The sequence below is a fragment of the Pipistrellus hanaki genome, assembly GCF_964339955.1.
Source record: "Pipistrellus hanaki genome assembly, chromosome: 13".
NCBI lineage: Eukaryota > Metazoa > Chordata > Mammalia > Chiroptera > Vespertilionidae > Pipistrellus > Pipistrellus hanaki.
Window position 1 is genome coordinate 54,117,131 of NC_140515.1, and position 27,626 is coordinate 54,144,756.

At 61.0% G+C, this 27,626-nt stretch overlaps 3 protein-coding genes across 11 annotated transcripts in view; 1 reads left to right on the top strand and 2 right to left on the bottom strand.

Annotated features, from left to right (window-relative positions):
• The first annotated feature begins 2,435 nt into the window (after positions 1 to 2,435).
• Positions 2,436 to 11,173, top strand: KLHL40 (kelch like family member 40). Its single transcript, XM_084903195.1, has 6 exons — positions 2,436 to 3,989; positions 5,202 to 5,362; positions 5,643 to 5,750; positions 5,894 to 6,079; positions 7,266 to 7,412; positions 8,188 to 11,173. The coding sequence occupies exons 1-6, from the start codon at positions 2,802 to 2,804 to the stop codon at positions 8,297 to 8,299; spliced, it is 1,902 nt and encodes a 633-aa protein (XP_084759321.1). The 5' UTR covers positions 2,436 to 2,801; the 3' UTR covers positions 8,300 to 11,173.
• Positions 8,962 to 17,517, bottom strand: HHATL (hedgehog acyltransferase like; the record flags this gene model as incomplete). 9 transcript variants are annotated; one of them, XM_084903210.1, is made up of 12 exons in its annotated part: positions 17,285 to 17,517; positions 15,517 to 15,635; positions 15,077 to 15,144; positions 14,462 to 14,575; positions 14,134 to 14,328; positions 13,558 to 13,767; positions 12,993 to 13,164; positions 12,180 to 12,324; positions 12,041 to 12,076; positions 9,860 to 10,061; positions 9,351 to 9,492; positions 8,962 to 9,187 (listed from the first exon to the last, which is right to left on the bottom strand). In XM_084903210.1, exons 2-12 carry the CDS (start codon positions 15,620 to 15,622, stop codon positions 9,063 to 9,065), a joined length of 1,515 nt encoding a protein of 504 aa, XP_084759336.1. In that variant the 5' UTR covers positions 15,623 to 15,635; positions 17,285 to 17,517. The 9 variants fall into 9 exon arrangements, with proteins under 9 accessions (XP_084759336.1, XP_084759337.1, XP_084759338.1 ...); XM_084903211.1 differs by lacking the exon at positions 17,285 to 17,517 and adding an exon at positions 15,900 to 16,269 and having other exon boundaries at positions 8,964 to 9,187; XM_084903212.1 differs by lacking the exon at positions 17,285 to 17,517 and adding an exon at positions 16,223 to 16,268 and having other exon boundaries at positions 8,964 to 9,187.
• A 4,964-nt stretch (positions 17,518 to 22,481) lies between these two features.
• The window catches only part of CCDC13 (coiled-coil domain containing 13), a 29,448-nt gene continuing 24,303 nt past the window's right edge, over positions 22,482 to 27,626 (bottom strand). Inside the window, exons 13-15 of the mRNA XM_084903194.1 lie at positions 26,868 to 27,019; positions 24,043 to 24,160; positions 22,482 to 23,525 (exon numbers count right to left, since the gene is read on the bottom strand). Of these exons, the coding sequence (XP_084759320.1) occupies positions 23,366 to 23,525; positions 24,043 to 24,160; positions 26,868 to 27,019 (430 nt within the window). The 3' untranslated portion in view covers positions 22,482 to 23,365. The remainder of the gene's footprint in view (positions 23,526 to 24,042; positions 24,161 to 26,867; positions 27,020 to 27,626) is intronic.

Sequence of the window (27,626 nt, forward strand, 5' to 3'; positions counted from 1 at the left end):
GTGGGCAAGTGAGAAGAGTGAGGGGAATAAAGTCAGTACAACTGTTTCTTGGCCCAGTCTCTTCTTTACTAGTACATGTTGCCTGCCCAGACTACCGGTAGGCAAACTCATTAGTCCACAGAGCCTACTATCAACAGAACAACGATTGACATTTCTTCTGAGAGCCACATTTTTTAAACGTCTTCTAACGCCACTTCTTCAAAATAGACTCGCCCAGGCCGCGGTATTTTGTGGGAGAGCCACACTCAAGAGGCCATAGAGCCGCAGTTTCCCGACCCTTGGGCTAGAAAGACTTGAACCAGAGCAAGGAGCAGGCAGCTCGGCTGCAGACAGTGAGGACATCATACCCTGGACCCCCATCTCCCTCCCTCCCTCAGGGTGGGCTGAGCTTTGGGGAACACCCAGACAGGAGCAGAGGTGCACCCCAAACTGGTGCTGGGCCTTTGGTGGGCTGCAGAGTGGGCTTGAAAGAGGGAGGTCCTGGGCTAAATGTAAGCTCCGTGAAGACAGGGATTCCTGCCTGACGTTCAGGTGCACCCTCAGCAGGTTCTCGATGAATGAGTGAGCCACACAACGCTCTCCTAGTGGAATGCCTGGTAGGGAGTGAGCACGATGGGATTCGTCATGATCTGAAAATACACCGTGGAGTCATTGGGTAGATATACGTTAATTGTTCGGTCAGCACCTTCTGTCAGACCTTTTTTTTTTGTTAATTTGTGGGAAGCAGGAAGATAAGGATACCCACCGTCCTTGGAGGTGGGCAGGTTTCGGCGTTGAATCCTGGCTGGGCCACTTGTCAGCTGTGACTTGGCCAAGTTGCCTCGCCTCTCAGCGCCTGTGTACGGACGGTTCTTGCTGGAAGTGCCCTGGAGGTCCACCACTCGTCCTCCTTGTCCTTTCTGCAAGGAGGACAGGACCACCTCCAGGGCGTCCCAGGGGCTGTGCCTTCCGGGACCTGCTGGCAGGGTGAGCAAGGGATGGATGGATGGTCAAATGCACTGCTCAGGAGGAACAGGTAATGACTGAGACACTGAGATCACAAAAGGGGAGGTGACTCAGTCCTGGACCAGCCTGTGATCCCCCCTCTAATCCTCCCATCCCCCCAAGCCTGAGGTTATAAACAAGTGACTCAGAGGAATGATGGGAGAATACCCCAGCACGGTCCACACCAGTGTCCTGGGGGCTAAATTTAACCCACAGCTGCAGCCTCTGGCACTTCGGAAACAAGTTAATCTTGGTGGCTGAGGCTGTTATGTGTGTGTGTGAAGGGGGGTGGGGTGGTCAGGAGTCCGGAGCAGCAGTGCGGGCATAGGGACTGGCTGTCCTGGGCCTGTATCCTGATCCTTTAGGCTGTCACAGGGTTCAGGGGCCCCAAGGCCAGGCAGGCTCAGGCCAAGCCTAGAATGGACCAAGACCAATGAGCACAGACAGTGAACGTCTTTTTGAACCCTAGAATCCAGAATGTCACTCCCTCAGAATGTTAAAAACCTGGGGTTTTTGAACACCTAGAATAGTCGAATTCTAGGAAATTAATTTTCTAGCATGTCTGACTCCTAACAGTGCTAATACCCTGTGACTATGTCCTCCTAGGAATACAGAACCTCAGCGCTTCTGAACCTCAGCAGAACTGAGCTGAGGCCCTCCTAGTCTAACTTGTCCACCTCCTCACAGGGTAGGAAGGGAAACTGAGGCTCAACAAAGAGATCTGACCTGCTCCAGGCTCCACAGAGAAGTGGCCACCCGTGCAGGAGGCAGCCAGTTGGTGATTCTCTCTCATCGTTGATGTTTATATCTCTCCCTCTTTCTTCCTCTCTCAGATCGATCAATAAGAATATATAGTTTGCCATAGAAGGTTTGGTTCAGTGGATAGAGTGTCAGCCTGTGGAGTGAAGGGTCCCAGGTTCAATTCCAGTCCAGGTCATATGCCCAGGTTGCGGGTTCTATCCCCAGTAGGGGGTGTGCAGGAGGCAGCCGATGATTCTCTTTTATCATTGATGTTTCTATCTCTCCCTCTCCTTTCCTCTCTGTAATCAATATATATATATATATATATATATATATATATATATATATATATATATATATATATATATATATATATATAGTGTGTGTGTGTGGGTTCTCCTAAAAACTGACCATCTTGTTTACCTAAAACACCTTCTTGCTTTCTTGCACAGTTGAAGGAGTGTCGCAGAGCTGGGGCAGACATGGGAGAAGATCTTCCCATTTTAAAGGGGGGACAACAAGGTCCCCAATGACTGAAGGCCATGCTCACATTCTCTGAGCACAAACCCAGGCACACTGTGTCCAGCAGTGGCTGGAGTGAGATACACTCCAGAGCGGAAACAGAGGCGCCTGATGGAAAGGCCCAGAAGGCATGAAGGGAGACCGAAGGTGGGACTCCAATACCCGCCCCTCCCTGATGGAAGGGGCAGAACTTGGCCATCCCCTCCCCCGCCCCCAAGGGGCACTGCCCAACCTAGGAATGCGATGAAGGCCATGCCGTGCTCCATTTAGAAATGAGGCAGTGAGGCCCCCCTCTTCCCGGGAGGGCCCAGAAACCCCACTCCTGTCCCGGGAGTCCGCGGGGCTGAGTCAAGGCTGCTGGGAGCGGGCCTGTGCCCAGCTGTCCCCGCGCTGCGTCATGTGCGGGAGGCCAGGCAGCTCGCCTTACAGGGCCAGGCCCACCTCTATATATAGCCCACCAGGACAGCTGCGCGGGCTGAGCACCGCCCAGCAGGGGAGCAGGGACTGCAGACGGCACCTGGCACCCCCGGTGGCTGCACCCTAGGCCGCTCAGCATGGCGGTGGGCCTGGAGCAGGCGGAGGAGCAGCGGCTGTACCAGCAGACGCTCCTGCAGGACGGGCTCAAGGACATGCTGGACCACGGCAAGTTCCTGGACTGCGTGGTGCGGGTGGGCGAGCGCGAGTTCCCGTGCCACCGCCTGGTGCTGGCGGCCTGCAGCCCCTACTTCCGAGCGCGCTTCCTGGCCGAGCCGGAGGCGGCGGCGGCGGGCGGCGAGCTGCGCCTGGAGGAGGTGGCCCCGGACGTGGTGGCGCAGGTGCTGCACTACCTGTACACGTCGGAGATCTCGCTGGACGAGGCGAGCGTGCAGGAGCTGTTCGCCGCGGCGCACCGCTTCCAGATCCCGTCCATCTTCACCATCTGCGTGTCCTTCCTGCAGAAGCGCCTGTGCCTGTCCAACTGCCTGGCCGTCTTCCGCCTGGGGCTCCTGCTGGACTGCGCGCGCCTGGCCGTGGCCGCCCGCGACTTCATCTGCGCGCGCTTCCCGCTCGTGGCGCGCGACGCCGACTTCCTGGGGCTCTCGGCCGACGAGCTCATCGCCATCATCTCCAGCGACGGCCTCAACGTGGAGAAGGAGGAGGCGGTGTTCGAGGCGGTGATGCAGTGGGCGGCCGGCGGCGCGGCGGACCCCGAGGCCCAGGCCGAGCGCCAGCGCGCGCTGCCCACCGTGTTCGAGAGCGTGCGCTGCCGCCTGCTGCCCCGCGCCTTCCTGGAGAGCCGCGTGGAGCGCCACCCGCTGGTGCGCGCCCAGCCCGAGCTGCTGCGCAAGCTGCAGATGGTCAAGGACGCGCACGAGGGCCGCCTCACCGTGCTGCGCAAGAAGAAGGACAAGGGGAAGGAGGCGACCGGGCCCAAGGCGGCTGGCAAGGGCGGCGCCGGCGAAGCCAAGGCCGAGGGGAAGGAGGAGGAGGAGGAGGAGGAGGGCGAGCGCGTCCTCCCTGGCATCCTCAATGACACGCTGCGCTTTGGCATGTTCCTGCAGGACCTCATCTTTATGATCAGCGAGGAGGGCGCCGTGGCCTACGACCCGGCCGCCAATGAGTGCTACTGTGCCTCCCTCTCCACCCAGATCCCCAAGAACCACGCCAGCCTGGTGACCAAGGAGAACCAGGTCTTCGTGGCCGGGGGCCTCTTCTTCAATGAGGACAACAAAGAGGACCCCATGAGCTCTTACTTCTTGCAGGTGCCTTGCCAGCCCTGGGAGGGAGTCGGGGGTGGGGTGGGGAGGAAGGGCTGGGGACTGGGGTCAGCCTTGGGGCCCAGGAGAGACCTGTGTCTACTTGTTGGTGAATGTCCTTGGTCTACAGGGAGCTGTAGGCCAGGGAGGTTCACTGGCAGCCACTTGCCTGAAAGCTGGAGGCAGTGGTAGAGTGGACAATGGCTCCGTAACTGTGGTGTCTCAGCTTCGGGGGGATGTTAGCCCCAGGATAGTCCGATATGTTGGAGGCCTTGGCCCTGCACAAGGGTTGGGGTCAGGCACGGTGAGAAGGAGGGGCGAGGTCAGTGTAGGGGTTCTGGGCAGGACCTTTGCATGAGTCGGGGACTGGAGTGTCCCAGACAAAGGGATCATCCTACCTAGGCCTCCCATTAGACAGATGAGGAAACTGAGGCACAGGAAGGACCAGTAGAGCGGGGTGCCCAGTCCAAGCTGTTGTGGGACTGTGGGATCTCAGAGGGCACACATGGCTTCCTGAGGGCAGGCCATGTAGGTGTGGGCTTTGCCACTTGGGTGGAATCTGGAGACCCGGAGGGGAGGGTGGCGGAGAATGAGCCTAGTGTGTGGTGGGCACAGGTGGGCACATGTTCATTCCCTCTGGGCTTCCATTCATAAGTGAGGGCATTATTCCTCCTGCTTGGTAAGGTCATTTGAAGGTTAAACGGCAGGTGTAAAGTGTCCATCAGAAAACTTTTCAAAAAGGTGAGCCTCTGGTTTTGTCAGAAGACTGTCCAGGCGGACAGGGCGACAGACTTGCACCGTAGGCTGTGAGGGCTGAGTGGCAGAGCTGGCTGTGAGTGGGTTCCTGTGCCAGGGGATGAGGTGGAGAACAGGGCCGGGGAGGTGTACAGGGGGAGGGCCAGGCCCGGGGGGTGTGGGGGTGGGGAAGCTGCCCCATCCCGGTGCCATAATGGGATCTCCCGTCATCTGTCTGCTCAGGAATGGGGTGGAGGTGGGTCGGCTTTCTCAACCAGAAAGGGGGACGGGGGGGGGCGGTAGGGGGGGCACTGCCTCCAGGAACCACCTGCGCCTGCGCTGGCCCTGCCTGGAGTCTTGGGCTCCTCGGTGACCGGGTGGTCTGATGGGGCTGAGCTGGGCTGGGGCTGGGACTGGGGATGGAGCCGGGGGCGGGGGGGAGGGGGGCGTGGGGAAAGAAGCTGACTGGACCCCCGCCCGCAGTTTGACCACCTGGACTCCGAGTGGCTGGGGATGCCGCCGCTGCCCTCGCCGCGCTGCCTCTTCGGCCTGGGAGAGGCTCTCAACGCCATCTACGTGGTCGGCGGCCGGGAGCTCAAGGAGCGGGAGAGCAGCCTGGATTCGGTCATGTGCTACGACAGGCTGTGAGCGCGGGCAGGGGCGGCCGCCGGGGCGGGGTTGAGGATGGTCTGGCGCCAGGGGTGGACCACAGGGCTTGGCCGGGGAACTTGACTGAGACCGGGTTAGGTAGGGGCGAGGCTGGATGGTTGGCAGGTGAGATGGAAGCGAGGAAATGAAGGTCTGGGGAGTTCTGGTAATGTATCGGGTGCACCCCCAATACGTGTCGGGTGGGTGGGTGGGTGGGTGGGTGGGTGCAGAGACAGAGACGGAGTGTGTTTACCCTCTCCCCTCCCTCCCCTCTAGGTCGTTCAAATGGGGTGAATCGGACCCGCTGCCTTACGCGGTGTACGGCCACGCGGTGCTCTCCCACATGGACCTCGTCTACGTCATCGGCGGCAAAGGCAGCAACAGGTGAGGCTCCGGCCTGGGGCGGGGGCAGCAGAGGGCTGCAGGCGTCCTGGCTGCCTGGGGCGGGACAGGGCCGGAGGAGGGGGCGGTAGGGGAGGTGCCCTGCTCCCGCTTCCCGGCCCTCACTCCCTGCCTCCCCACAACAGGAAGTGCCTGAACAAGATGTGCGTCTATGACCCGAAGAAGTTCGAGTGGAAGGAGCTGGCTCCCATGCAGACGGCCCGGTCCCTCTTCGGGGCCACCGTCCACGATGGCCGCATTTTTGTGGCCGCGGGGGTCACGGACACAGGGCTGACCAGCTCGGTGGAGGTGTACAGCATCACAGACAACAAGTACGCCGCTGTCTCCTTTCTTCCTCCCTTCCCCGGGCAGGGCAACCAGGGCCCAGGGGCCCCCCCACCCCGGCACCCCCTGGCCTGGTGGCTTCGGGCCTATGCTGGGCCTCTCTGAGCCAGTCCTGGAGAGCAGCATGGCTCCTGGGTTGGGTCTTCACAGTTGAGCTTGGACATCAGCACAGAAAGAGTCCCTCTCCCCTGATCAGTGGTGAGGTGGGGCGAGGGGTATGGCCAGCCTGGTGGGCAGGAGTTGGGTAGGAGATGCCGGGGTCCTCATTCAGAGACTCACACCAGGCACTGGCCTGGTACCGGGGTGCAGGGCAGACCAAGCTCCCCTGCCTGGGAGGTCAGGAGGAAGACAGCTGTGACGGGAGAAGGGTGCCCAGGCCAAGGACAGCTGGTGCTGAGGCAGTGAGGAGAAGAAGGCGGGCCGTTTGGAGGGATGGCCCAGGTTAGATGGAGTGTGGCGAGGGAGGTACTGGGGCTGCAGAGGCGGCCAGCAGGGCTGAGGAACTTTATCCCCAAGGCGATGCAATGCCTCTGAGGGGTTTTGAGTTCATGTCTGTGTTTTACGAAGATGCTTCACGCCAGCTGATGTGGGGGCGGGGGGGGGGGGGGGCCTTGAAACAAGTCACACGAGCAGAGTGCGTGCGCTGGGCCTGGACTCCCAAGCCCGGGGTAGTCGGGGACCTGAGAGCGGTTTTGGAGGGTGGGGATGAAGACTCCTTAAGAGTAGCTGGACTGACTGTGGGAGAAGGGGTCAGGGCAGGAGTCCAAGGGGTCAGGAGCTTAATGGCCACTGAGCTAGCAAGTGGGGTTGGTTCAGGAGTGAAGGAGGGACACTGGGGTGGTCCAGAGTGGATTTGGGGGGCAGGTTGGGTAGCATGTCAAAGGGACAGTGTAGGGAAGTGTTGGGGGGTGGGTAATTGAATGGGAAAGGACATGGATACCAGATGGAAGGGGGAGGGGAACAGGGTTGGGACACGCTGAGGCCTGAGCAGGGGCACCAGGTGGGCATTCTTGAGAAGGTCCAGGGCAGGAGGTTGTGTTGAGAGTCCGGGACCCTGGGGTTCAGATTTCAGAGGGGTGCGACTGAGGCTGTGGGTGCTGGGGCGGGACAGTCCCTGGGTTTGCTGAGGCCTCCCGGTGATGCGCCTTCTCCCCCCCTCCCCCCACCTCCAAGGTGGGCGCCCTTTGAGGCCTTCCCGCAGGAGCGCAGCTCGCTCAGCCTGGTCAGCCTGGCGGGCACCCTCTACGCCATCGGCGGCTTTGCCACCCTGGAGACTGAGTCCGGGGAGCTGGTCCCCACGGAGCTCAATGACATCTGGAGGTGAGCCTGGCCCTGGGGAGGCGAGGGGCATCGGGAGCAAGGCTGACGGCTCACAGCATCGCGGCCGGGCACCGAGGCACCTGGCAGGCTCTTTGGGGGCAGAGCTGATCCCTCTTCTGAGAGCCCTGGTGGGAAGGGTCAGCAGACCCATTCAGCCCAGTTCTCTCCAGTTTGGTTGGGAAGTCTGGGTTTGCACACATGACACCGTGCCCCACTGTGGGGCCCAGACCCGTGTTAACAGGTCCCAAAGTAGAGGGGCCCTTTCCTCTCCCCTCCCTCCTGGAGCCCTCGGGGGAGGGCTGGGGCCAGGACTGAGATTTGCCTGACCCCGTTTCACAGAGCCATTGCTTTCCCTGGCCCATGGCTGGTCCTTCCTGGGGAGGGAGGGGAGCGGTCTGGGCCACCTGGGCACCTTCTGATCCTTTAGTTCTCCCACCTCTGCTGGCAGCCTCCGGGGAGCATTGCTGCTGGGACAGTGGGAGCTGGGGGGTCTTGGAGGGCTGAGGAGGGAAACTCTACATCTCAAGGGAAAATGTAGACCTTCTTGGAGGAAGGTGCCCTTCCTGGAATGTGGGGTGGATGTTCTCTGGGGGTGAGTGTGTGGGAACTTTTCCCAGAACATGGGAAACCTCTAGGAGTGGACCATTCTCCAAGGCTGGGGAAGGGTGGGATGGGGACTCCTCAGGGGTGGGCCCAGAGCTCCCGGCCACCCCTTCCTGCTGGGTCTCCCCCTGGACTCGGCTGACCAAGCGCCTTGTCCCTGCCCCGCCTGCAGATATAACGAGGAGGAGAAGAAGTGGGAGGGTGTTTTGCGGGAGATGGCCTATGCCACCGGTGCCACCTTCCTCCCGGTGCGACTCAACGTGCTGCGCCTGACCAAGATGTGACCAGCCCGGAGGGCCTGACCGAAGCGCCGTCCCATCCTGTGGCCCACACAGGCCGGGCCTCCTGGGGGCTCCGGGGCTGAGGCCGGGAGAGGCCAGAGCCCACCTGGACCTGTGATAGTGGCCGAGTGGCTGCTTCAGTCGGGGAAGGTAATAGCTGCCCAGTCCTAGCCTTGGGGCAGGGGCGAGGCATGTTAGGCCTCTCTGGGGTCTCTGTATCCTCCTGTTCTTAAGCCAGAACCACAGGGTCACATCCCAGGCTCCATCCCGGGCCTGTCCCAGCCCAGCTGCGTGACAGCAAATTCCCCACAGGACCCAGTGCTGGCTGTCGGATGGGGACGGTCCCCACCGAGCGCTCCCTGCAACACAGACAGGTCTCCTTTTGCGAGAAGAATAAAGTGCCTTCTGAGCTGGCAGCTCAGGGCCCGGAAGCCGGGGCTCCAAGAGTTAGTGACCGGCTGGTTTGAAGGTTTGGGGCTTTAATGCTCAGATTTGGGGTTCCCTGGGTTGGTGGTCTCTGCCCTCCATGCTGGTGTCTCCTCCACACTGTGTGTGCCAAGATCTCGACCCACTCCCCGAGGCCCAGCACTCCCTGCTCCTCACCTTGCATAGACAAGGAGCCAGAGGACGGCTGGGGCGGGGGGAAGGGAGGGACCAGCCAAACTGTGATAGAAAAGCCTTTTATTCTCTTGGTCAGGCCCCATCTGGCCTGGCCTGGCCTGGGCCCAGGAATGGCTGAGCCGAGCCTTCCCCTCCCCCCTCCCGCCTACTCCGGCTTCAACTTGTCCTGATTCTGCTCCTCCTCTAGCGCCAGGGTTCGCTCTCGCTCCTTCACCAGCTGGACACCACAGTAGGTGACAAACAGGATGGCCAGTGTGGTCTGGGGAAACCCTGTGGAGGCAAGAGGTCCTGGATGACTCTTCTCAGTCATGCCCTGCCCACTCGACCCGCCCTGGGGAATGGAGGTGAGGTGGGGGCATTGCAAAAGGTCACGGTCCTAGACGGTGCTGCCTGGCACCTTCTGTATCCCCCCCACCACCCTCTTGTCCCTCACCTGAGACTAGCAGGCGCTGGGCGACCAGCTCTGTGAACTCCAGGCTGTTCAGGCTTACAAGGTTGTACATGATGATAGCCCAGAAGTTCATGGCCCCAAAGATGCCCCGGACCCTGCGAGACATCTGCTCCGACAGAGAGGCCTGCGCAGTGCAGGAAAGCATTGTCAGTGTGGCAAGAGGCCCAGAGGGAAGAGGTCATGGTCGGTCAGAGGCCTTCCCACATGGCCACGGAGCCCCTGGGACGTGCCTGGGTCTGAGAGTCCCAGGCTAAGTCTCTCTCGTTGTTAAAATTGGGCAAACTGAGGTCTGGAGAGAGGGCAGAGCCTGGCCAACACAGCCAGCCTGGGTGTTCCACATCACACAGAAGGCAGGGAGGCCAGATACCCACCAGGTGAGCCGTTGTCCTGACAACCAGGAGGGTGGTGGTGAGAGAGTTCTGGCCTGGGGACCAAGTGTGGCCGGGAGCCTTCAGAGAGCAGCGGTGCCCAGCCAGCCCCTCCCTGCTCACCTCCATTTGTGCCAAGGGCTCCCTCTCTGCCAGCTTCTGCACCCAGAGCTCGAAGTTGAGGCCAAAGCAGTTTAGGAGTGACCACAGGTAGACAATATCACAAGGCCCAAGCCACAGCGTGGTGACGGCAAATGTGGCCACTGAGGCCGCCAGCTCGGGGATCACCTCAGAGTGCTCCCCGCCAATGTGGTCGTACACGTACCTACGGGGAAAGGTGGGTAGGAGACGGGCAAAGGGTACCCAGCAGGGACAGCCCTTCTCGATGCACATCCAACATTCCTGACCCAAATTTGGAAGGTGGAGGGCTCAGCCCAGGACTCCAGATCTCCCCCAGCTACTCTCACTCAGTCCCCAGGTAGCCGCATTCAAACCCAAGGCTCTGAACACGGCCTACGTTGAGGCGCCCCAAACCTGTGTCTTTAGCCCAGTCTCTCCCTCAGAACTCCTCTCTCCCACAGTTACCAGACTCCTCACTTGAAGGGCAGGTTCCCCCATCCCTGCCCAAACCCACTGCATCCGCATCTCAGTTTGTGACACCACCGTCCACTCAGTGGTAGGCCGGGAGCCTTCATGCCTTCCTGCATACTCCGTTCCCACCTCCACCCACATCCGCGCCTGCAAATGGGCTCCCCTCAGCCCGGGCCACTGCTCACCACTCCGCTACCACCGTCCTAGTCCAGGCCATCTCCTCCCACAGAGATGAAGGCCCGTCTCTAGGTCATCTCCCTGTTTCTGCCTTGGTCCCCTACCCTCACGGCAGCTAGAGGCATCATTTAAGAGTGTGGCTTGGATCGCATCATGTCCACAATCAAACCTTTGCCCCCATTACAATGAGAATAAACTCAGCTTCCTTACTGCGGCTAGATGATCCCAGGTCCTCTGGATTCTGCCCTCCTTCTCACCCCATCACCACCATTCTTGCCCTCATGACCTCTGCTTGGGCCTCGTTGGCCTTCCTGTCCCTCAGACACAGCTGGTCCCTGCCTCAAGGCCTTTGCACCAGTTGCTCCCCTATCGCAAATTATCATCCCCACATTCCCTGATCTCTCAAATCTCAGTTCAAATATCGCCGCACAGAGGACTGCCCAGATCCTGTGGCCAGCTTCTATCCCATTATGCTGTGTGCATTTTCCATAATGCCTACCACTCTCTGAAATAGTTTATGTGTGTGTTTACCTGTTTGTGGTCTATTTCACCCCACTAGACTGCAAGCTCCATGAGCTTGGGGTCTTTGCCATGCTCACTGCTGTATCCCCAATGCCTAGAACAGCGCCTGGCACATAGTAGGTGCTTAATAAATATTGGTTAAATAAATTCAGTAGACTGCCCATTGAGTACCATCCTTGACCTCATTTCCAATGGTTTCTTTTCCAGTCCACCTCAGCCACCCACTCCCATGGCCACACCCCAACTTTGTCACCACTTGAAATTTCACTCATTCCTAATTCCCATTCTCCCCCCAGTCCCTCCTGGCCTGGCCTCCCGGCTCTGTTCTCCAGTCTCATTGGCACCCACCCTTCCTCATCTTCCACAAGGGGCTTATATTCAGTGAGTCATCATTATAAATAACCTAAAACCCTTTATTCTTCCCCTCTTTCTTCTCACCCACCTGGGAGGGCCCAGTCACCCACTTTCTCCTCCCCAGCACCCAAGAAGCTAAGCGCTGATGGGGGAAATCTCACACCTTCACACATTCGAGTCCATAAATCCACTGTCTCCAACCTTACCTGGGCTCTCAATGCCAAAGGGAGTGGGGGTGGGGGGATCTAGGTAGGATGGTGGAAGACACACAGATGCCACCTCCCTCCATGCCCCCAACCCTGCCTCTCTCAGCTGGTGGCCTCACCTCCTACTTCATAGAGAAAACCAGAGCCTTTGGGTGGAATCTTCTACATGAACCCGCTATCCTTCGGCAGCACACTGGCTTCCCGTGACCTGAAGCCAGGCCTCTGCTGGTCCCATCTCCTTCTCCCTCAGAGACTGTTTCTCTAACCTCCAGGGCCCCACCCCACCACAAACCTCTATGTCTTTGACCTAGACTTCTGCCACCCTCTCCTCCCTGTCCTCCTTGCTTCCTCTGGGCCAGAGATGATCTTTTCAAACATGGATCAATCTCTGCACTGCCTGCTCAAACCCCTGGCACCATGACTGTGACCATCCCCACACCCCACCCCGACTCACTTGCAAAGCCAGTCATTGATGCCACGGTCAAAGTGCCTGTGGGAGGAGGGCAGCTGGGTGTGAATCACATAGGGGAAGGAGCTCAGGAAAGCCAGGGAACCCAAGGGCGTGTCCCCAGGTGCCCGATGCCCACACTCACGTTTCCGCAAAGATGTAGAGCGCCGTGATGCACTTGGGAGGCTGGGGCGGGTCCAAGTGGTCGAGACGTGCCACCGTGTTGACTACGCCGAACAGGACGGCGGCCTTCACCCAGTCATACACCAGGTTTGAGTAGGCGAGGGCAGCTGGGGACAGCATGTTGTCATGGCCTGACGGGTGTTGCACCTGTCTCCCCAGCCCAGACACCCAAATCTAGGGAGACTCACTGAGTCTGGTTTCCTGCTTCTGACAATCTCCAGGCCCGGGAGAAGGTCCTGCTGCCCAGATTGCTCCATGGGCACCCCGCTCCCCACCTCCTGGATCCTGGCCACCCCAGGGAGACCCCATCCCATTGTGGGGATCAGCCCGAGGCCCCAGGGAGGTGGAAAGAGCTCTGTCCCATACCAGTCTGGCCTCACAGGACAAAGAGAACAAGCCCTACACATGTAAAGGAATAAGTTTCCGCTCCCACACCCTCAGAGAGGTGCTGTGCCCCTTATGGTGTCAGCTTCCCCAGCGGTGACACCATAGGAATATACAGTGTTTCCCGAACTTTTGACATATGTGTACCTCTTCTATAATTTTCGTAACGCTGAGTACCCCTCGTACTCAAAAGAATGTAGAATTAGGCGCAGCTAAGCACGGTGCAGTGCATATCCCCACCAAACTCCGGTGCAAGGCATACCCCCACCAAACACTTCCTGTACCCCTGGGGGTACGCGTACCACACTTTGGGAGACACTGGGAATATAGGTCTATCTTTCTGGGTGGTGGCCCAGACCTCATCCCTGTTCTGGGTCCCTTGCACACCCACCGAGGGCGCTGTCCGGCAGGCGGCTGGCGAACTTGAGGTCACTGGGGATGGTGAGGATGTAGAAGAAGTGAAAGAAGATGTCCACAGCTATGATGGCCGCCACGCTGAGGCCCGCCTGGACCCGGATCTGCCACAGCTCACCCTCGCGCCTCACCGGTTCCACCTGGCTCACCTGTGGGATGCCAAGGATGTGAATGGGAGCCACTGACTCCTGGGGATCTGAGGGGGCGGGAGACTTGCCTCCATACTGGCAGCCTGGCCCGAGGGTGGAAACACCCGAGGAGGGTTCACAGCCTGCTAGGGGAGACCCAGTCCTGTCTTGGTCTCTGGGGAGCACCCCCATTTGAGTAGGAGGAGAGTCCTGTCTGGGAGGAGACACATTGCCATCTTGTGATCCTTGGGGGGACACAGAGAGGATGTGGCCCAGTCCTGGGGTCTGAGGAAGGCGGTCATGTGATGTGCTCCCTAGGGAGGGGGCACAGCCCGCCCTGGGAGTCCTATCAGAGAGGGGAGCCCCTGCCTGAAGAGGGACAGTCAGCTCTGAGAGCCACAGGGTGCCCCTCACCTGGGCATGGAAGCGGTCGAAGGTCATGATGGGCCCGAAGAAGAAGAAGGGCAGGTAGAAGTTGTACTTGAGCAGGTCGGCCAGGGAGTAGCGGCGGTCCGGGTGGGCACAGCTCTCCAGCGCGAAGCTGGCGCACCGCAGCACCGTGAAGCCGCTGCCCCCCTGGAACAGCACCTCTTGAAGATCAAAAGTGCCCGTTACAAACCCGTTCTGGAGGGGAGAGAGCAGGCCGCCGGCTCACCAGGTGCCCCTGGTCTCTGGGGAGCCCGCCCAGCTTCCCCAGGGGCCCAGCCTGGTCCTGTCCCTGCCTCTCTCCAGACCCAGTCGACGTTGGCCATTCAGGGCCAATCCATGGTAAGGGCCGGGGCAGACCAGAGGATGAGCTGGACACATCCCTGCTGGGGTGGAGGTGACCCCCTTGTGGGCAGGGAATCCTCCATGGCGAAAGGCTGGGAGACAGCGGGGGAAGTGAAGGAGAGGCTTGGGGAGGTTGGGCGGGAAGGGCTTCGGATGGGGTGAGAGAGGGTTGAGGGCCTATCCCTGCACCCCCTCCCCCCGCCCCTCCCTGTTGCACACCTGCCAGGAGATTAGGGGGTCCAGCTTGAAGGAGGCAAGGCTGGCCATGCTGAGGCCCAGACAGAGCCAGGGCTGGCCCAGGAGGGAGGCCACATAGTGGCCGACGCAGTGGCCAAGCAGCAGCAGCAGGTACCAAGGGCCCATCGTGCCCACCACGGCCAGGGCCCCGTACACGGCGTACATCCAGGCGCGGAGCTGTGGGCGGGGGGGGAAGGCTTCGTTTACCTGTCCATACACATGGAGTGGGACCCCAGCATGGCTCCCCCACACCCCCTGTCGCTGAGGAGGAGCCGGAGGGGGAGGCTGGGGTGGTTCAGGCCCTGCTCACCTGCGGAGCCACCATGGTGCAGAGTTTAGCAAACAGCACGTGTCCGGAGAGAGTGAAGAGGATGACATTGCGGAAGGAGCTGAACCACATCACCCACTCGAAGTCAGCCACGTCCTGGGTGGGCCCGGGCAGGTTAAGGTGGGGCGGGGGCAGGATGGGCTGGCACTCCGGCTGCTCAGAGTCCCAGCGCGCCCCAGCCCCCGGGTTCTTCTCACGCATGCGAGCAGAGCCATGGCAGGAAGCCCTACCTTCCCCTCTGAGGGAAGCACCAGGCAGGGAGACAGAGAGGCATGAGGGGCACCATGGGGGCTGCTCTGCCCCTCAAAGCTCCCCCTCTCCCCGGCCCGTTGCCTGACATGAGACCATTATTGCATTGTTCCTGGGAAGGAAGGAGGCCCCAGCAAGGCACGTCTCCATTTACTTCCTGAACGAGCAGGGCCTGGGCAGGAGGGGCCAGTGGAGAAAGGGAAGGTGCTGGGGCTCACACGAGAGACCCTCCCCATTGTGAGCCCCCTGAACGTCTGGGGAAGGGGAGCATCAGGACAGGTTTGGGGTCAGAGAGATGCGCCAGGGGCCAGGGACCCCAGTCAGGGACCTGAGGTATGAAGGACCTACCATCTTCCGGCCAATGTACTCCCAGCCGGGTCGCACAGACTCCCGGAAGGCCTTCCTTTGGGCCCCATCTGAGAACAGAGTGTGGCCTCAGGACCGCCCCGCCTCTCCCATGCCTGCCCTGCACCAGGCGGGCCCCCACCTCAGAAAGCCTGCGTCTCTCTCTGCCTGTCTCTCTCTGGGGCTCACTGTATGTCTGGGCCCAGGTCTCCCTAGGTGTCTGAGTCTCTCTCTCTCTCTCTCTCTCTCTCTCTCTCTCTCTCTCTCTCTGAGGCTCTGGGTCCAGGTCTCTGTCAGTGCTCCTGCGTCTGTGTCTCCCTGTCACCGTACCTGGCTCAGCCCAGACTCCTGGAGCCTCTGAGTTTCTGGCCTTGCTGGTTGGAACTCGGAGGCCCCCAGAGAGAGAAGGGCCCCGCTCCCCTGCCCAGGGGCCCAGCCGTTACCTTGTGAAGCCTCAAGGAGGCCTTGGCCAGCATAGGCCAGGGCCCCGCTCAGCACCAGGGAGTACAGGCCCAGCTCCGCCGCCGGCAACGCTGTCTTGATGCCCATAGCCTGGATGTGGCTGGGGAGACAGGGGGGGTGGGGGCACCGCTGACCCCCAGTCCTGCCTCGCCCACCTATGCTCCCCCACTGAGGTGGTGAGGCCCCCACTCTTGAGACTGCCCCTCTTGCCTCCTGGGGGTCTCATCCCATCATTCTTCCCTCCCCCCATCCCCAGCTCCTCCCAGGCCTCCCTCAATCCAAGCTCCTGTCTTTCCCCTTGAAACTCTTGGAAGCATACTCTCCACCCTCAGCCTGCCTTCCTCACCTTCATTTGCTCCCATACCTTGCGGTGGGCTGGTCCCCACCCTCTGCTCACACTGCTCCTGCCCAGGCCTCAGGTGCCCTTCACGTGGAGCAGTCCCGTCTGCATCAGCTCAATCTGCTTCTGGCCCTCAGGTTCCCCACCCGCTTCAGTAAGCCTCCCTCCGTCCTGACAAAGCCCCACGCCTCCCTGTCCGCTTCTCTGCCTTCCACGCCCTCCTGAGCCGCCGTTACTCTCCCTGACCTCGCCAGGTGCAGCCCCAGCACCAAGCCTCCAGCCTCTCCCTGACCCCCACACCCCCAGCCACCCCTTGAGCCCCAGCCTGCCCTGTCCCTGGTCCCTGCCTGTGTCCCCGGTCCCTGCTGTGTCTCTCAGTGCTCTGTGTATTCAGGCCCTGGATGCTGGCCGGAGGCTGTGCTATTTGAAGAGCTGCCCTGGGGTAGCGGGAGTGGGGCCAGACAGGCACCGGGGAGGGCACTGGCCGCTGTCCAAGGTGCTGACCGTATCAGGCTCAGGGCGAGCCTAGCCACTCCCTTTTCTACCAGAGCCTGGTTTGTCCCCAGGAGCTCTGCTGGGCCATCCCTGGGACCTCAGCTAGCACCCATTCCTTCCCTGTCTGGCTCCAGCCTGGCCCAGGACCTCCCCAAGGGCCCCATGGGTAACAGACTCAGGGCCCAAATTAAAGGGGAGGTGGGGGACATGTATCGGCACCCTCTCCGGCTGGGCCAAGCCAAAAGGTAGCGGGCATGGCTCTGCCTTCCAACCCTGGTCCCCTCCCTCACCAAGTCTGATAACAGCTCTCCTGGGCCCCCGGTGTCAGCATTCCCCCTATTACACAGATGGAGGGGCCATGGAACAGAGAGGCGCAGGGACCTGGGAAGGTCATACAGCAAAATGGGTAGGATCAGGGGTTCTCAGTGAGATAAAAGGACCATCGCGGCCCCTTCCCAAACCAGGGGCTGCTGCGCCTGACTTCTGTGCGGCCAGCCTGAGGGCTGAGCCGCCTCCTTGTCAGCCGGCGGCGGGGGTAGGGAGGCCCCAAGGATCAGGTTAATGGAGCAGGAGCTTGAAACCGGAGCACGGTGAAGAGCCCGCGAAATAGCTTTGTCAGCTGCCTCCCACTCGCCACTTTCCAATTTTAGCTCCCCATGGCCGGTGCGGGTGTCCCTAAGTGAGCCTCGGAGCAGGGCCAGGGCTGGCCCCCGGCTGGGACCTCTCCCAGTAGACCCCCAGACCCGGGCCAGTTAGTGGGCACAGGAGTCCTCCCTGTCCCCCGGTCCCGCCGGCTTCGAGCACACCTGATGTAAGAGCCCGCGTAGGGACCTGGGGTCTGAGATGAGGGGCCTGGGGAGGGCTCTGAAGGTCTCAAGGATCCCGGAGTAGCTGCATCCCCGGCTGGCACTGACCTTGAGGAGGCTGTGAGGGACCCTGGCACACTGCCCACCTCAGGGCTCCGGGGTCCTGCGTCCAAGCGTCTGTCCGTCCGACCAGCTGGGCTCTGGGGCCACGGTGGGGCCCGTCCAGCCCTGGGGTCCCCACCCCCTTGAGGCTATGAGCGGTGAGTGGTGACAGCAGGAGCAGGGGGAGGAGGAAGGCAGGGAGGAGGTGGCCTGCCTGGAGCGGAGCTGAGCGGAGTGGAGCCGAGCCGAGCGAGTGCTGCAGAGCTGCTGGCCACAGGGAGCCGCAGGGAGGATCTCAGTGGGGGTGAGGGTGGGGCTGGGGTGGGTGTGGGGTGGAAGGGGTGGCCAGTGTCTCAGAAAGGGACACCTGGGCCTCATTTTAACCTGCCTCCTTGGCGCATAGAGTCTGTGCCTCCTGTCACTGCCAGCCAGAACTCCCCTCTTCCAGGAAGCCTTCCAGGTGTCCCTTGCTGGTCTCTCCAGGCCTGTGATCCCTGCAACCACCACACACACACGCACACACACACACACACCACACACACACACACACACACACCACACCACACACACACACACACACACACACCCACACACACACAACCACACCCCCCCACACACACACACCACACATACACACCACACACAACCACACCCCCACACAGATACACACCACACACACATACACATCACACCCCCACCCCCCCACACCCCCACCCCACACACACACACCCACACACACACACCCCACACACACACCACACACACCCCCCACACACACATACACACCCCTCACACACACCCCCACACACACACCCCACACACACACCCCACACACACATACACACCCCTCACACACACACCCCACACACACCCCCCACACCCCCACACACACACCCCACACACATACACACACACACACACACATCACACACACACAAACACACAAATACACACACACTTGCATGATCAGCTCCAAGAACCCCAGCCTGCACCTTTACAAGTGGACGCCCATGGGCTGACCCAGGGCAGACCATCTAGCCCTGCCCTAGGCCATTCCATCAATTCCATCATGCCCAGAGTCCTGGCTGGCCGGGAGGACAGACTTGCCCAGTGGGATTGGAACTGACAGAGACACGTGGCTGTGGGACCCTCTGTGCTCCAGCCCTGTCCCATGGGGTGCTGCCCAGGCGGAGGGGTGCTAGCGGGGTCCCTCGGCCAGGCTTGAGTGGGTACATGGAGTGACTGGCGTCCTCTCCATGGCAGGGTGGAGGCAGCCAGCAACGTCCCTAACCAACTGGGGCTCCCCTGGGGGAGGCGGGGAGGGGGGAGGGCCTCCTCTTGGAGAGGTGGGGAGGGGGTAAGGTGCAGCCAAGTCCACAGCCCAGCCTATCTGATGGGGCCGCCCTGAGGGGACAGGAACCTCTGACAGTCCCCTTTTAAATCAGGGGCCTCAGAGTCTACGGGGGACCCTTCATGCATGTGTGTGGGGGCCAGAGGTTGCTGTGTGACTATGATCACAGGACAGGCCCTGGTGCCACTGCCGACCCCAACTCTGGCCACGGGCTCAGCTGCAACTGGGAAGAAGGGCTGCTCTCCTACCCCCCGCAGGGGTCTGGGCAAGGCCTGGGAAGGAGAGAGAGACCCATACCCTCCCAACAGCGCTTCTAGGCAGTGAGCTTCCGCCCAAACACGCGGGGATGCTGGCCCAGAGGCCAAAGCTCAGAGACCCCGCACACACTCCCCACAGTGGCCAGACCTGCATCACTGGCTCCTGACCCTGAGCAGTGTGAGGCGCGATTAATGCACAGTGTGGGGGCTGGGTGAGGGCTGCCGTCGGGATCCTGGGCACTTAGGGGGGCCAGCACCAGGGAGGGGTGCCCGTGGGAATTAGGGAGGGATTCCTGGCCTGGGGTGGGGGCCACCTCAGCAGAGTCCTGAGAGAGTCGATGGTTGTTAGGAGTAAGTTCATCCCAGTAGCCAGGCATGGATCAACTCTTCATTTCACCAGCACCTGGAGGGAAGGTGTTACCCTTAGCCCCGCTCAATGGGAAAGGAGACGGATGCACCAGGAGGTCACGAGGCTGAGGTAGTCCCCTGAGCTTCTTAAGCTGATGGCCTTGCAGGGGCCAGCACCCAGCTCCCACATGAGCTGCTGGCGGAGGCCACTGTGGCCCTGGCCGGCCATCCTGCTGGTGCCCTCAGGAGGCTCGAACACAACGGGTCAGGGAAGCAGACAAGATGGTTCGGCTCCAGAGAGTTCAGGTTCAGCCAATTCACTTGAACCTGAGCTGCACCTCCCTGGTGTGACCCCTTCTCTGAGCCCCAGATCCTCACCTAAAAACGGGCATACTTCCTGCCCTGACCATAGTGCTCCTGAGGGGCTTGACAACTCCCTCCATGGCCCGGCCTGGCTCACTAAATTGCTCATGAAGAGAAGCCGAAACCCTCTCCCTGGAGAAGCCCAGAGAGACAGGACCCACACACAGCAGGTGTTCACCCGGGAACCCCCTCACAGCGGGGTCTCTAGGGAGCTCGGCATGGAGGGCCGGGGAGGCCCTTGGACCTGGGGCTGGGTGGCCGGCTGCACGCTGTGTGAGGGGGGCGGAAGGCGAGAGTGGCTGGTGTGGCCCGTCCACAAAACGAGGGGCAGGAACCCGATCAGGGTAAGACCAGTGCAAGGACCTGGGGTCACAAATGGAAAGATGTGGTGGGCAGAGTTCCTTTTCATCTCTGCAGGGGTTTTTTGTTGTTCAAAGTAAAAATGTGGGGAAAGCTCCTGTGTGTGTATAAAATTGTGTTGGTTGTGTGTGTGTGTTTGGTGTTGTGTGTGGTGTGTGTATATTTTGAGTTGGTGTATGTGGTGTGTATGTTTTGAGTTGGTTGTTTGTGTGGTGTGTGCGTGTTTTGTGTTGGTTGTGTATGTGGTATATGTGTATGTTTTGTGTTGGTTGTGTGTGTGGTGTGTGTATGTTTTGAGTTGGTTGTGTGGTGTGTGTGTGTGTGTGTGTTGTGCACTGTGTGGAGAGGGGAAGGGCAGGCAGGGACTTCCTTGTGGGGTGGCGGTAGGCTGGCTGAGGGGGGGAGACGGAGAGGCTGGTTCTAGACACTGGATGGGGGCCCGGGGAGGGACCCAGGGCCAATGGAATGTGTCTGGGGCTTGAATCGGCCTGAGCCGCAGCGCGGTCTGGTCTAGCTCAGCTGTGGAGCCGCAGGGGCCCCACGGGGACCGTGGCCAAGCCACACCCACGGCTCTACCAGGTCTCAGCTGTCAGGGTGGGAACCTGAGCACCCAGGGCGGCACCTGACTGGGGTGCAGCCAGGGAGATGCCTCACGTGAGGCCTCTCTGATTGTCCTGCCCCTCCCCCTCCAGCCTAGTGGCTCTGGGCAGGGTGTTATCTGTGAAAGGCAAGTCCAGCCCACCTGCTGCTACTTGCCTGAGGGCTGGGAACGGCCCCCTCAGGGCCCAGGGACCGGTGGTGCTGCTCAGGGGGGGCCCTGGGCATTAACCTGGACCTTCCAGGCTGCCCCCTCCCCCACCTGGGGTAGACCCCTCAGGGCCCTAGTCCTTGGCCCCTTTGACAACTCCTCCTCCCCTTAGGAATCCTGCTCCCAGGCTCCCCTGGGCCTCACCCTCCCCTTCTCCCCCACTCACACCTCGGAGATCTGGACATCCCCTCCCCACCCAGAGCTGGGCCATGAGCCCCGGAGCCTCAGCAGGGAAGGTGGAGGCTCTGCGGTGCCACCTTCTGTCTGTACCCCCACCCCCACCCCCATCGGTGCCTCAGTTTCCCTCTGACTGTGCCAGGAGCTCCCTGATAGCAGGAGCAAGTCTGGTGGCCGAGGGGCTGGCATGCTGTCGCCACTCCCTGGTGGCCGGCCGGCTCAGTGGACGGTGGCCTGGGACTTTTTGGCTCTCAGGGGCTGAGTCGGCCTCACCTGGACCCCGTGCCCGGGGCAGAGCTGTCTGACGTGTTGAATGGAGAGAGGCACTGCTAAGGCACACGTTTACCAGCGCTTATTGTGTGCCGGCTGCTCCTCCAGCACCTGCCACTTTTACATTCGGTGACTCCTGAAGAGGGAGTCTGGTGGGGATGGAGGGGACCTGGATTAACCAAGCTGGGTGCTGGTGGGAGGAGGCAGCAGACGCCATGGGGACCCCCGGCCCCCAGCTCCCCAGTTAGAACCTCTAATGGAACCAGTTGTCTTTATACCCACCTCTGGCCCAAGCAAGGACTGAATGCCCGGGCTGAGCTCTGCAAGGTGCCAGCTAATCAGTTTACTCCAAAATGTGCAGACTAGATTTACTGTGCCTGACGGGACTTCCCCCGCTTCTCTCTTATGTACGTTGTTTTAATCTCTGAGGACCCAAACCAACCCATGGTTACACGTCCCTTGTGCAGAAGTAAACAGCAAACTCATAACCAGCGAAATGTCTCTGAGTTATTCTTTGACACCTACGGGGGGCGGGCGGGGGGGAGGGGTATATTATTGTCCCCATTTTATGGACAAGGATCTGCAGGCTCAGGGAGGTTACGTATCCTACCCAAGGCCACGCAGTTGGCGAGTGAGGAAAGAGACCTGCTCCTCATTCCCCTGCCCCCCACCTGTTCAGACCCTGTGGCTGGATGCCCCTTCCTCTCTCAGACCCAGCCCTGAGCCAGGAAGGGCTGACCGCTGTAGGTCCCAACTACTCGGCCAGGTTTTCCGACTCTGCGTTTGGTCCGCTCCTCATGTCACCCGGCCCCCTCCCGGCCCAGGCCCGCTCTCGCTCTGTCTGGCCATCAGAATTGCCCTTCCCCCTCACGGCCGTCACTAGCCCTTGCCGGGGACCTCTGGCCTGTGTCACCCCATGGAGGTGTTCAGCGCGGAGTCCCTCCACAGCCTTGTCCCTGAGCAAGGCCCGGAGCAAACAGGGGCCCAAGAACCCACGTGGCTTCACAGTCTGTGCTCTTGAGTTTGTGAGCCACTGCACACGTGACACAGGGAGTGGTCTTGGTGTGTGGCTAGCATGCGTCTACACCCCCCCACACACTCCCATGTGCAATAGGCCTGTGTGGAGGGGCCTGCGTGGGCAGCCAGCCCGTCTATGTGTGCATGTCTGGGTGCACGTGTGTATACCTGTGAATGTGTGTGTCTGCATCTGTGTGTCTGCATCTGTGCGTGTGCACAGGGATGGCCAGGGTGGCCAGGACAGGCCTGGGGTCTCTCCTGCAGCAGTCCCCCTGCTGTGGCAAGGAAGGGACACTGTGCCTTCACCTGGACTCCTGCCCCAGCTCCAGCCCAGCCCCAGCAGCCACTGGAAGCAAATCGAGGGGCCTCTTGGAGCAGCTGGCTAGGGGTGGACCTGCCCAGCAACGGGGCGGGCATGCCGGGCCTGCTGCACAGAGGCCGTGCTTTCGGAGGCAGGCCGGCCAGGGTTTAATATCAGCTCAGCTTCCTTCCGGGAGCCTCCTTTCCCCAAGTGTAACACAGGGTGACAACCCCTGGGTTCCGAGAGGACCAGATGGGCTCAGGTTCCCACAGTAGATGCTCACGCTCTGGGAGCTGCGGCGATTATGAACAAAGTCATTCTTATTACAAGTCCGAGCGTCTGCCTCTAAGGAAGAGCCCTGAGGAGTGGGCCGACAAGGTGGCCGAGAGCATCGTGCCCCCACATCTGCAGAGGGTGCGGAGGCCACAGATGGAGTCATGGGGGACGGGGGATAGGGATGCCTTGGTGAGGGGTGGGAGGTGTGGTGGGGGGGTGGCCTAGGGATGCTTCCAGTCTGGAGCTTGAGGGCTCTTCTGCTCATATGAAGACATGTGGGCATGCAGGGGCTCCTGCTGGGCCCCAGGACAAGGGTGATGAGCACCAGCCTGAGAGAAGGCATCTGTCCACGGCCAGCTTCTCCCAGAGCATCGCTGAGCCGAGCTGGCTGCTGGGCCCTGAGGCAGCCACGCCTGCCGAGGCTCTGCCCAGGGCTCTGCCAGGGCTTCTACCTTGCCCTCCTGGCCTGATACGTTGGCTCTGTTACCTCGAGGAGCCTCTCCCCGGAGCAGGGCTGAACTGGCTGCCCCAGCCGGCCTGAGTGACACCGGCCGCCATCCTAGCACTTGTCCTCCTTCTGCTGCCGCAGGGCCTTCAGGAAGACCCCTTTCACCTGGCCCAGGGTCTCATGGTACATTCGGAAGTCCTCCTCCTTCCCCCGCAGGGCACTGTCCAGGGCAGCTTTCAGCATCTCGTTCTCCTCTGCCTGGATGGCCAGCCTGGACCACAGGGAGAGAGGCTCAGTGAGGCCCGCGCTGGTGCACGGGCGCGCGCACAGAGAGCCCTGGGGCGGGACCTGTTAGCACAGCTGCCCTTCAGGCTCCCTCTGACCCATCCCATCCTCCCACGGACCCGTGGGGGAACACCACCTGGGATTCCTCTCTGGGCCCTTCCACAGCCCTGGGCCTGGCACCAGGTGGCTCCCCCAAAGGTTGGCTGCCTCAAGGATGGCACTCACTGGTAGAGGCGCCCCCTCCTTCCTTTCCCATCGCTGCATGTGACCTGGAAAGGCTTAACTGAGCGAGGAAAGTGGGTTTGGCAACCCATGCGTAATAAAACCTCTCTGGGGACGCTGGGGTTATCAGGGTCACTGCTGAGTCTCTCCACCTCCTGAGGGCCAGTCACAGCTAGGCAGGGCCAGCCTTCTGGACAAGCAGAAGTCAAAGGGGAGGGACGTGACCCTTCTAAGCACCTCCACCCAGACCGTGCCACCCTCCGGGAGACAGGGCAGGGCACCTGGTGGTCATCTCCTCCATCTGGCATTCCTCGGGCATGCTGGAGAGTTGGGTGAAAGATGGGTCCTTCTTCTCTCGCCCATTTGGGTTGTGCCTGGCGTTAGAGGTGGGCAGCAGACCTGTGGGGGCAGCAGCATCCACTTTCTGTGACGAGGCCATGGCCCTGCGTTAACACTCTCCTTCTCCACCCCCGACTGTCCACTTTCTGCTTTGCCACTTGTTGAAACATTAGAATTTCTTCCAAGTCCCAGCATGGCCTGCCTCCCTCTGGAAGCCCTCCCTGATACCTGCACTGCCTTCCCCTGGACACTGGCTTTGGCCTCTGCTATAGCCCCGGCTTTGTACCAAGGCGGCTCCTCTAGTTCCTCTGTCCACCTCTGACCTTGACAAGTTTCTGGAAGGCAGTGGGGCCGGAGGCCTGGCCTGCAGGCTGAGCCTGAGTCTAGGCAGCCACTTCATCTGATGCCCTCCTACCTCTGGGTCCCCTCCTCTAGTGCCCATCCCGGCCAGCAGCTCCATCCATCCATACACACAGAGGGTCCAGGGTGGCTGGGATCAGGGACCGTGGCTGCTGGGCTCAGAAAGAGAAACCGAAGCCCAGCAGGTGGGGAACTTGGGCACCATCAGCAGCATCAGGAAACCTCTGTGCTGACAAGGCCCTCAGGCTGTACGGTCCTCAGGGTGATGGGCTCAGGGGCAATCACCTGGCATCAGCAGGCCTGGCTTTCACCCCCTGCTGTGTGGCCTCAGGTAAGCCATCAACCTCTCTGAGCTGCTTTCCTCACCTGTAAAATGAGGACAATAGGACTCGCCTCTAGCACTTGGTGAGGCCTGAGTGAATTCGCATGTGTGGGTCGGACCACCTCCTCAGCACCCACGGCTTCTCTGGCGTCACCTCAGAGTCCTTCCCCTCACTTGCTCCAGCTTCAGGGCCTCCAGCTCTTGCTCTTCCTCCAGTACCTGTGTGCCTCCTCCCACTCCCTCCTCCTCTGCCGGCCGCCCCATACAGAGCAGCTGCTCCCTCCGACCACCTGTCCCCTTCCTCTGCCTCAAGCCACAGCACCTGCCGCCAGCGAACCCTGCATGCCTTTTACTGCCTTATCTGTTTCTCCTCCACCTTCTTCTCTGGACTGACACTGTCATGAGGGGCCAAACCCCAGAATCAGGGCTCCTCCCCTTCCTGACCGGGGGCTGCCCTGCCCTGCCCTGCCCGTGCCACAGGCCAGCGGGTGGCAGAGGCCGCAGGGGCACTTTGTCCCCGGCAGCGTCCCCTCACGGTCTGGCCAGGTCCAAAGCAGTGGGTTTAGCCCTCCTGGGTGGGAGCCTGGCTGCTCGGCGGGAGGTGAGCTTCAGCCATGGAGACACCACATCCTTGGGGGCCTCCTTCTGAGGGCCCAGGGGGTCAGCAAGGCCGAGAGCCAGGACCTGCCTCCGCCTGGGTCCTCGGCAGCACCTGAAGGCCCGAGCCCTGGGCCCGGCCGGTGAGAGCGGGTAGAAGGGCACACTCCCCTCTGTGTCTCCGTCCTGATCCCATCTGGGCTGGCACCAAAGCTCTGAGGGTCCGGGGCTGGGGGATGGAGGGGGAGGACTGGGGTGTTGAGAGGCCAGGCAGTGGGGACAGAGTTTCTGGAAGGCAGTGGGGCAGGAGGCCTGGCCTGCAGGCTGAGCCTGAGTCTAGGCAGTCACTTCATCTGATGCCCTCCTACCTCTGGGTCCCCTCCTCTAGTGCCCACCCCGGCCAGCAGCTTCATCCATACATACATACAGAGGGTCCAGGGTGGCATGGGTTGGGAGGGGATGTCCGAGGGAGGCAGGCCCAGCCCTCCACACTGGTCTCCCCGCCCCTCAGGAGTCAGCCACCCCAAAAAGGCTTCTGGCTCTGCACCCCCAGCTCGGTCCAGCCCCGTGAGACGCTAATGCTGCTGGCTGGAGGCTGCCCCTTGAGAAGCACTGTGCCAGAGCCATAGACCTTTTGGGTTAGGTCACAGTGGTCTTCGAACCGTGGCTCATGAGCCGCAGTTTGCCGCTCTGTTGACTAATGAATTTGCCGACCACTGACCTCGATTCCAATAATTACAGGCTGCTGTTGTTCCTTGTGATTGAGCCCCTATCCAGTGGTCGGCAAACTCATTAGTCAACAGAGTGGCAAACTGTGGCTCGCGAGCCGCAGTTTGCCGACCACTGGTTTAGGACAGCAGGGCGTGGTCCTAGGAAAGGACCTGGCCAAGGCCGTGGAAGCAGAGGGAGCACAGCAACCTCAGGTTCGCTCCCTGCAAGGCTAGGAGCAGGCTGTCCCCTTCCCTCCTCCCCTCCGCGCTGCTGGCGGGGAGCGACCTTAGGCCATGAGAGGGAAGCTGGGTGTGCGATGGTGGGCACCTGACAGGAGCCCCCAGGCCTAGGAGAGGCCCTTCGCCGAGCTGATGATTGCCAGGGGTAGGATGGGTCCTCTGCTGGCCGGCCTGCTGCTCTGGCTCCCAGCAGGCCAGCTCTGCCCCACGCCGACCTCAGCCCAGGACAGAGGGCTGAGGGCTGGGGTGGGGTGGGGTGGTGGCTGGGGGCATCCAGCTGGGGCACTGCCACCTTCTGCTAAGGACTCACAGGTGAGCTGGGCCAGGGCCACCTGGGGCAAAGGCACTCTGGGGCCCCAGGGTCTGCCTGGGAAGCCGGGGGGAGAGGACAGGGGGCAGCAGGGACAGGCAGAGCCCACCCTGGTGGATCCATCCTCTGCTTCCCACATTCTCCTCTCCGGGCTGCTGGCTGGCTCCTCCATTAGCCGCCGGGCTTCCCCGCCCGCCCTGGGCCCCTGGGCCCCTGGGCCAGCCCTACCTGTTTTGCTCCTGGAGGCTGATCTCTGAGAGGCCGTCCTCCCGGGCTCCAGGTGCATCCTCCCCAGGTGCTGCTCCAGCACCACGCTGCGCTGCCTCTCCTCCTGCAGCCTCCTCTGGGCCTCCAGAAGCCGGCTGTCCCTCTCCTCCACCCTGGGGGCGAGACGAGGGGCTGCCGCACTCCTGGCTCCAGGGAGGTGGGCACAGCGTACACGGTGGGCGGGCGGCGGAGGGACGGGCTCTTTACTTTTGATGCAGTAACATGGGAACATGCGTTTAAAACCCCCATCGCTCCCTCCGAGGCTGAGGAGGGAACATCTGCACCTCCTCGCCAGCAGCAACCACCTGGAACACGCCTAGCTGCTGCTTTGACCACTTACTGCCTTGTTCCCACAGATGCTTATGCGGCTGTGTTTTATGTTTTATTTCTTTAGAGAGAGAGAGGGAGGGATGAAGGAAGGGAGGGAAAGAGGAAGACTTGTTGTTCTATTTGTTTATGCACTCACTGGTTGCTTCTTATGAGCCCTGGCTGAGGATTGAACCACAACCTCGGCGACCCTCTCACCACTGAGTTACCCAGCCAGGGCTATGCCTCTCCTTTTAAGGTTTAAATATAATTGTTTGACTATTCTCATGCTGTGCAACATGAGGATTTAATTTTACTTCAATACCCTCCTCTTAGGACCGAGCATCACCTCTCCACCTCCCATGTCTTGGCTGAATTAGTATTAGGCGGTGTATTGGTTTCCTGTTGCTGCTG

What these genes read in the sequence shown, in the direction of transcription:
- KLHL40 (XM_084903195.1), top strand. Translation starts at nt 2,802, where the DNA reads ATGGCGGTGGGCCTGGAGCAGGCGGAGGAGCAGCGGCTGTACCAGCAG. An exon ending in GTCATGTGCTACGACAGGCT is followed by an intron (nt 5,363 to 5,642) that starts GTGAGCGCGGGC and finishes CCTCCCCTCTAG; the next exon opens with GTCGTTCAAATGGGGTGAAT. An exon ending in GGCGGCAAAGGCAGCAACAG is followed by an intron (nt 5,751 to 5,893) that starts GTGAGGCTCCGG and finishes TCCCCACAACAG; the next exon opens with GAAGTGCCTGAACAAGATGT.